Raw genomic sequence first — 9,575 nt, forward strand, 5'->3', positions numbered from 1 at the left:
ATATATATATATATTCATTCTTTTTTTTTCAAAGTCTGAGCAAAAGCAGTAACGCCCAATAGAACTTTCTTTCTCCTTAGTCACATGCATCAGGAAAGGACTGGTGCAACATGGACAGTGGAGTGTGCAGACCCAACACAACAATGACTGAGCAGAAGTGCAGCAAGCAAGTCTCCTACTGTCCAGAAGACAGACAGAAAGAAAAGCCACTAACTGCACACTTCCCACTCATACCAAAGAATGGAGAAGGCAATCAAACAATGTTGAGTGCTTCTCTCTCCATGTTATTGGAGGAAATAAAACAACCTCAAAATAACCATTTTGTTTAAAGTACTGCAAGTAAAAAACTGGAGTGGTCTTTACTTTTTTATCTTCCCACATATATTCTGAAGGGAAAGTTAAGTAACTGGAGCACAGAATTCTAGAAGAACAAAACTAAGTAATCAAAGTAAACTTAGATTTGCCCTTTTGTTAGAGGAGGAGATACTGGTTTTAAGGATAGTGCATCTCAGGAGCGGGTAAAATGTGAAAATTGTATGCTACCACCAAAAGGAAGGTCCATGTCACTGAGGCTTGACCTGTGACTTGACAGCTTCCTTCCAAATTAAAGCTTCTGTGAAGGAAGACTACATAAGGAAGCCTCAACCTGTTTTACAAGCTTCTAGCCCCATACTGCCACTTGGAGCTGCCTGGCTCTCAGTAGGGCTGACTCACATGTTACTTTAAGAGGATGAAGTAAAGCACCTCTGCCACATGCTTTAAAATGCTGTTAGGGATGGATTCCCACTACAAGAATCTATATCAAATATCAACTCTACATTTATCTGCCTCACACAGGATATGGTCCCTGGCTATCCAGTGGACTAATTCTCTCATAAATGAGTTATTGCCATTGGAAAACTAGTAATTTTCTAGTAATGTAAACAATACCATTTTGTATCTTTGTGACTCACTGTGCGAACACCATGTGCATCATTTTATGGCTACATGTTATTCTGCAATATGGTCTAGGATTGTCTCCCATTCTTTCTTGGAAACAACAGTGATGTATCAGTGAAAAAAATACAGTGCTCTGTTTTCACTGGCTGTGTTGTAGAATCCAACCAAAGGACAAAGTTCTCTTATACTTCAAAAGAAGATGTCCTTTATCTCAGGCCTTGAGTCATAGCTGGAAAAAAAAAAAGATAAAGAAAAAATTAAGGTACACTGCTATAACAAGTGACATATTATCATTACAGATTAAGAAAGGCAATTGAGGGCCAGAGATTTAGCTCAGTTGTGCTGCCGCCTGCCTCACAAGTGCAAGGAACTGAGTTTGAAACATGGTACTGAAAATAAATAAAAAATACACTTGATCTTAGCCAAAAGGCTGAGAAGCGATAAAAAAATAAAAAATAAGAGAAAGGCAATTGACACTTACTCAATGCTTACTATATGCCAGAGCTTTTGACAGCCAGAAACTGACTACAATCTTGTGGGGTAAAATATTATAATTATCCTCATTTATACATGAGTGAACAGAAGCTCAAGATGTTAAGTACTTGCTTTTTATCTTTATTTTATATATTAGAATGAAAAATATTCCACCTTTCCCCCCCACTTTTTGACAGAGTAATTCTACTTCTAGAAATTAACCAAACCTATGGCACATTCATGAGAGGATAAAGACACACAAACATTCATAAAAACATTGCTTGTAACAGGGAAAAAACTCAAACATCCTAAATGATCATTCATAGGGATTAAATAACTATAAAACCAAAGTATGGGATACTCCACAGTCTTTACAAAGGAAAAAAGAACTTGAATCAATTAGACTCCTTAGACCAAGTTCATGAGGCTGAGTGTCCTTTACTCCAACTGGAGAGAAAATAAACACCACAGAAGACAGTCTCTACTATTAGTGAGCTGGGACATGTTCGTGACACAAGTCAGTAAGGATACAAGCTAGTTTACACTGAATATCTAAGTACATTCTATGGGCAAGTATGATTGAAGACTTAAAGCAGAGAAGTATCAACATGGGCTAAACAGACCAACTGATCCTGCATGGCCTATTACTGCTCATTTATAAAGTCATGGAATAAAAATTTGAAGGAGGATCACTGCAGGTTTCTTCATCCAATTTCTCTGACCTACTGTTGAGGAAATTAGGGATCTAGCCAGTCATGGTGGTGCACACCTGTAATCCCAGCACTTGGGAAGCTGAGGCAAGAGGATGGCCATTAGTTCAAGGTTTCAAGGCCAGCATGAACTACATAGTGAGACCCTGTCTTAACAACATCAAAGGAAGGAAGGAAGGCAGGCAGACAGAGAGAGAGAGAGAGAGAGAGACAGACAGACAGACAAGGGATTAAGAAAGTAAGTCACTTGCAAAAGGTCACACAGAGCCGGGCGTGGTGGTGCACACCTGTAATCCCAGCACTCAGGAGGCTGAGGCAGGAAGATTGTGAGACCAGCCCAGGCTACACAGTAAATTAAAGGTCAGTCTCAACTGCATAGTGAGACCCTGTCTCAAAAATCAAAGCAAACAAACAAAAAAAAAGGTCACACAGATATTATCTTAAAAATGGACACAAGGGCTGAGGGGTATAGCTCAGTGGCAAAGCACTTACCTACCACTGAAAAGGCCCTGGTTCAATCCCTAGTACTGTAAGATAAATTAAAAAATAAAAGACTCAGATACTTCTACTAGTATTTTTCAGTACCAATATACCACTGATCCTTGAGAGACAGACAATATATATGCCCTAACAAGACAAAGACAAAGCCTATCATGCTTAAAAATCAAAATATAATATAGCAGTATATCCTAAAAATGAAAGCACATAGTAATAAAACCTGAACATACAACTCAAATGAAAAGTTTGAATTTTAAACATCTGCTTTTCAAAATGATTTCTTTTTTTTTTTTCCTTTGGTTTTTTTGAGACAGGGTCTCACTATGTAGTTGAGACTGACCTGGAACTCACTATGTAGCCCAGGCTGGTCTCGAACTCACAGCGATCCTCCTGCCTCAGCCTCCTGAGTGCTGGGATTACAGGCATGTGCCACCACGCCTGGGTTCAAAATGATTTCTAAAGAACATTTTCTTATTGTCAAACAGTTGAGTATCAACATGATAATAATCATTAAAAATAACTACCTTGCAATTCTTTACACACCTTTAGCTTGCTCTTTACTATTTTAGGTTTGATGGAGACAGAAGATAAATATAGACAGAAAAAAGAAGATAAAGAGTCTGCAAAAATGAATAGGAGTTTAGTATAAATCAGCTCAGTGAAAAGTTCACAATTAAACCACGCTCTGGTAATGACAGTTCTCAGAGAAAAAACATTGGCTAGACAGTTGGCAGGAAAAGGGTAATGCTAAACTTAGATCAGATTCAAGCTCTCCATACTACTGCAGGTTATATGGGCATAACAGAACATGTTTTTCTTCGGGCTGGGAGGTGAAGTTCACTGTAGAATGCTCAAGACTGGGCTTGACTCCCCAGCATCACACACACACACAAAGAAAGAAAGAAAAAAGTTTAAAAACTCTTATTTATTTTTCTCTCAGTCCTAATTTTTAAATTTTATTTATTTATTTATTTGGGGGGGGTGCCGGGGATTGAACTTGGGTCCTTGCGCTTGCAAGGCAGGCCACCGAACTGCTGAACTAAATCCCCGGCCTAACTCCTAATTTTTACTTAATATAAACGAGTAGTTTAATGCCTTAACAAAGAAGATGAGCAGAAATTCTATCATATTAAATCTTCATGAATCAAATTGGAAGAAGTAAAACTTGCAGGGGGAAATATTTGGCTTGAAGAAAAGACTGGTGGGGTGCAACTAAGACTGTTCAACATTTTTTTTTTTTTGGTACTGGAGATAGAACTCCAGTCCTTGCACTTGCAAAGTAGGAGGTGGAACCACTGAGCTAAATCCCCCCCGCTGTGTTCAACATTTTAAATCAATGCTTTGTGTGGCTGTCATGGGCTAGCCTAGAGCCAGTTGGTAAAGCTATAGGAAAAGAGAATATTAGCTTTCAGGAAGTCAGAATTTCAAACAATAGCCATCTGACTTCCAGGAAAAGATGGTGGATTGATTGTATACTTATTCAATCCACTCCTTAAATCAGCACTTTTTTTCTTTTTTTTAAAGAAATTCACATGAGTGGGAAAGACAGAAGTGGCAACAACAAAATTTTAGAAGCTAGAAACAAATGTATGAATGGTAAATAATTTAATAGACTTAAAAATCTCAATCCTAAAACTGGAGACACATGAGAACCTGGCTTGTAATACAAAACCCCTCAAAGCCCAAGGAATTAATGGTACCAGGACCCCTAGTAAACAGATCTATGGGTGGGTACAAACATGAGGATTTGTGAGAAGCCATGTTTAGAAGCAGTTAAATCTATAGTGATTATTTTACAACTAAGGTGACTGGCTCTGTCTAAAACCCAAAACCAGTGGAGAAGTCAGAGATCTCTGGGTAAAATAAAACAGTGTCTCTGGTTAAGGTACACGAGGTATACCTGAGAGCAAGGATGTCATACTGTATCTTTTTGTTTGGTTTTTTTGAGACAGGGTCTCACTATGTAGTTGAGACTGACCTGGAACTCACTATGTAGCCCAGGCTGGTCTCGAAATCACAGCAATCCTCCTGCCTCAGCCTCCCGAGTGCTGGGATTACAGGTGTGCACCACCACACTCAGCTAAGGATGTCATACTGAAAACAGGGGGCTCAGGGAGGGGTCAAATGTAACCAATACAGAGCCTCCTCTAGCTTTGTCCTACTTGGTGCCTAGAAAACCGGCAATCTGGCATTTATCTTATATTGTAGGCAGATCGGTAGTTTTCTCTGGGGAATGTGCTCAGTCTAAGAACTGAAAGGGGAAAAAAAAAATTCAGACACCAGATTCTCCAAAGAAGTACCTGGCCAGTTTATGTCTAACTATGTACCAAACTGCCAAACTGTTTTTCAAAGTGGCCATTTTTCATTTCCACCAGTAATCAAACTGCTCCACATCTTAGCCAACAGATTGACCCTGAGTCTTTTAAATTTTACTCATTCTTTGGGGTATGTTGTAGAATATCACTGTAACTTGCATTTCCCCAAAGAGTAATTGAGCATGTCTGCACGTGAATATCTGCCATCCCTATATCTTCTGTGTAGTATTTGCTCATACCTTTTGGTCACTACAATAAAATCAAACTGTCACTCCTTGGGAGTCCATGGACTCAAAAGTATTCCAGACACAACTCTTTTATCAGAAAAAATTTTGCATATATCTTCTCCCCTCTGTGATATGCATTTTCATTTTCATAACAGAATCTTTTGAAGAGCAGAAGTTTTTAGCTTTGATTAAGTTCAATTTATCTTTTTTTTTTTTTGAGACAGGGTCTCACTATATAGTGAGACTGACCTGGAACTCACTATGTAGCTCAGGCTGGTCTCGAACTCACAGCGATCCTCCTGCCTCAGCCTCCCGAGTGCTGGGATTACAGGCATGCCCCCCCATGCCCCGGCCTTTTTTTTTTTTTTTTTTTTCTATTTTATAGCTGGCTCATGCTGGGTGTGATTGAAGAAATCTTTGCTAAGCTAAAACCATAAATATTTTCTATTGTAAGTATTATAACCTAAGCATTTATAATCAAGTCTATGAGCAATTTCAAGTTCATTTTGTATACGCTGTAAGCACCAAAGTTCACTTCTTATCTATAAAGATATCATCAGTTGTTCCAGCACCATTTTTGGAAAAAGGTGGGTCTTTCCTTCACTGAATTCTTTTTTTTTGTACCGGGGATAGAATTTGGGTCCTTATGCTTGCTAGCCAGGCAGTGGAACCACTAAGCTAAATCCCCAGCCCTTCATTGAATTATCTTGGCAGGTATTTTAAAATAATTAGTTTACTATATTTTTGAGTCTACTTTGACATTGTTTTTTTTTGGGGTTTTTTTTTTTTTGGTACTGGGGATCAAACTCGGAATCTTGAGCTGGAGAGGTAGTCAGAGGAACCACTGAGCTAAATTCCCAGTCCAACACTATTTTTTCCCCCAACAATCTATATGTCCACACTTAAGCTAATACCATACTGCCTTGATCATGCAGCTTCCTGCCCCCACTATACTATTAGATTTTTACAAGAAGTTCTAATTTTATTATTTTTCTTCATCTACAGATGACATCTATAATCATATTTTCTTTTTCAGTATGTTAATATGGTAAATTATAATAATTAATTTTCAAATATTAAAATCACCTTGCATTTTTGGAATAATGATGTAGTATCTTAGTATCCTTTCTATGTACTGTTAGATCAGTTCCCTTGTATTGTGCTAAAAAAAAACTTCATGCATGTTTGTGAAGGAAACTATTCTGCAGTCTTTTGTTTAAAAGGGCTTTGTCTGATATTTGTGTCAAGGTAATGTTGCCCTTATAGAACCAGTTGCAAAATATTACCTTCTCATCTTCCTAGAACACTCTCTACGGTATTATTTTCTTTAAATTATATTTGAGACTGAAGCTTTCTTTGTGGAAAGGTTAACTGCAAATTCAATGTCTTTAAAAGATACAGATTTACTCAGGTTTTCCATTTCTTTTCTTTCTCTGTGTCTCTCAAGAATTCCTCCATTTCACCAAAGTTGTTAAACTTATTAGTAGGAAGTTGTTCATATTATTCCCCTACTGTCAATTTAATAACTGTAGAATCTGTGCTAATAATCCTTTATTTCAATCCAGGTCTTGGTAATTCATGCCTAATCTCATAGTTTCACCCCAGGCTAGAGATTTTTCAATTTAATTGGTATTTCAAAGACCTAGCATTTGGTTTTTCTCTATTATTTGCCTATTTTCTATATAACTGATCCTCAGTTATTTTTGTTATTTCCTAGTTTCTGCTTTCTTTGGGCTTAATTTATTCTTTTTCTAGTAAGACAGAAAACACTTTTATTTCTTCTAATATAAACATTAAATGCTATCGGTATCCCTCTAAGATACTCTTAGTAACATTCCACAAATATTTTGAGGTGTTTTCATTTTAAGTCAATCCAAAATACTTTAAACTAGCTTTCCCTTTCATTTTTTTTTTCACTTATGGGTTACTAAGAAGGGTAATATAGTTTCCAAATATTTGAGGAATTTGCCAGATATCTTCGTTCTGGTCTCTAGTTTAATTCCTTTATGGTTAGAAACAGGCTGTGATTGCAATCCTTTAAAGTTTATTGCAATTTTTTTCACAGCTCAGAATATGGAAAATCTTGGTGAATATTCCATGTGCATATCCCCAAAAACAAAAAAGTATATTCTGTTGTTGCCGGGTGTACTGCTTTACAGATGTCATTTGGTATTGTGCCTGCCTTGCAAGTTCAAGATCCTGAGTTTGATGCCCAGTAATAAATAAATAAACAAACAAACAAACAAATAAATGTCATTTAGGTTAAAATGCTCCATAGTGTTAAATCTTTTATATCATTGCTCTATTAATGAAAGAAGATTGTTGAAAACTCCAATAGTTATTATGTATTTGTATGCTACTCTGTATAGTTCTATCCTTTCTGATTAATGCTTTTTAAAACTGTTATTAGATGTATATATTTTCTGGATGCCTGTGCCTGATACTACTACTTATTTTGAAAATCACTCTGATTTGTATCCATATAGCCATTCCAGCTTTCTTTTGACAGTGTCTGTATGGTATTTTGCTTTCCTTCTTTTACATTTAACCTACTGTGCTTTATTATCCAATCCGACAGTCTGTTTTAACTAGATCATTTACATTTAATGTAATTATTAACATGATTTGGTTTGGTTTCAATCTATGATCTATTTGTCCCACTGTTCCTTTTTTTTCTTCTCTTCCTAAATATTTTAAATTCAGTAGTTTTGAGGGTTGTATTTTATCTCTCACTCTTGGCTTATTAGCTATACTTCTCATTTTTTAGTGTTTGCTTTTACCATTTACAGTGTACATCTTTAAAGTCTAACACTATGCCATCAAAAATAACATTATAAGTTTAAGAAACTTAATTTTTTCCATTTCTCCTTTCCTGTTCTTTGCACTACCATCATATATTTTACTATGTATGTTGTAGACCCCAAAATACATTGTCATTACCAAAAAAAACAAAAACAAACAAACAATAAATAAAAAGGGGCGGGAAGTTACCTCAGTAGCACTGCACCTTGCCTTACACATGCAAGGTCCCGAGTTTGATCCTTGGTACAGGAAAACAAACAAACAAACAAAGGGCTCAGGATATAGCTCAGTGTTAAGTACTTGCCTTGCCATGTGCCAGCCCCTGGGTTCAATCCCCAGTACTGCAAAAAAATATCTTCACTGTTTAGGTCTGTTTTTCTTTTTTTTTTTTGGAGTATTTTAAAGGTGTTGGCTCATCTGTCTTCCAAGTCAACAAGCCACTTAGATTCTGACAAAAAGACTACTGTTCTTATTTTGTATATTAAAAAAATCTCCTCCATATATAGAAATATATACACACATATACATGTACATACATGCATAACTACATGGGGGAGGGACTGTCGAGACAGGGTCTCACTATGTTGCTCAGGCTGGTCTTGAACTTGCAGCCTCCCAAGTGCTGGGATTACAGGCATGGGTTCTCCTCCAGGTATTTTTTTTCTTTTTTTCAGTACCAGGGATCAAACCCTGGTCCTTGGGCTTGAGAAGCAGGTGGCGGAACCACTTAGCTAAATCCCTGGCCCTCCTCCAGATATTTTTAAGATTTTTCTTCATTACTAACTTTCAGCAATTTGAGTATAATGTATCTTGGTGTGTTCTTCTGTGATGTTTATTTTGTCTGTGGTTTGGTGGACTTTTTGGATCTATGGGTTTATAGTTTTCATCAACCTCAATAGTTTTTGCTCATTATTTCTTCAGATATTTTTCTCTGCACCTCATCCTCTTTAGGGGTCAAATCATAAATAAATAAATAAATAAACAAACAAATAAATAAACAAACAAATAAATAAATAAATATCAAATCATATATATATAAAATTTCCCTGCACTTCACCAACAATTTGTTCTTTTTTTGTTCCAGTCTTTTTCATTTGGGTTTCATTTTGGATTCTTTCCACTGTTTTTCATTCATCCTTTTTTCTATGATTTCTAAGCAATTATTTATTTTAGGCACTGTACTTTTCATTTCAAGTACTTTATTTTTTTATTTCAAGAAATTCCACTCAAGTCATTTTTTTTTCTTTCCAATTATCAGGGATTGAATCCAAGACCTGAAACATGTTAAGCAAATGCTGCAGCACTTAGCTACTTCTAAACATTTGTGTGTGTGTGTGTGTGTGTGTGTGTGTGTGTGTGTGTTTAATTTTTATACAGCATTATGATTTAAATATAAAATGTCTTTCAAAGACTCAGGTACAAGGACTTGATCCCCAATGCAACAATGTTCAGAAGTGTGCCCTAAAGGGATGACTGAATCATAAGGGCTTTAATTTAATTTCATTTAATTTCATTTAAGATCATTTTGATGGCATTATTATTGAGAGATGACAAAAATAGCAGGTGGCAGTCCAGTTGAATGGAGTATACTGATCATGAAGATGTGACTT

General features: G+C 36.4%; 1 protein-coding gene across 3 annotated transcripts in view; it reads right to left on the reverse strand.

The window, feature by feature from the left end:
- Positions 1-9,575, reverse strand: part of Akap10 (A-kinase anchoring protein 10) — a 71,737-nt gene that overhangs the window by 5,790 nt on the left and 56,372 nt on the right. For 2 of the 3 annotated variants that reach the window (XM_033762744.1, XM_010635156.3), the window contains one exon: positions 7-1,168. In XM_033762744.1, coding sequence (XP_033618635.1) covers positions 1,163-1,168 — 6 coding nt within the window. In that variant the 3' untranslated portion in view covers positions 7-1,162. Of the gene's footprint in view, positions 1-6; positions 1,169-9,575 lie in introns of those variants that run through there. The other variant, XR_004516931.1, reaches the window with a different exon arrangement.

Source organism: Fukomys damarensis, unplaced genomic scaffold (assembly GCF_012274545.1).
Source record: "Fukomys damarensis isolate Sample0158 unplaced genomic scaffold, DMR_v1.0_HiC HiC_scaffold_13, whole genome shotgun sequence".
Taxonomy (NCBI): Eukaryota; Metazoa; Chordata; class Mammalia; order Rodentia; family Bathyergidae; genus Fukomys; species Fukomys damarensis.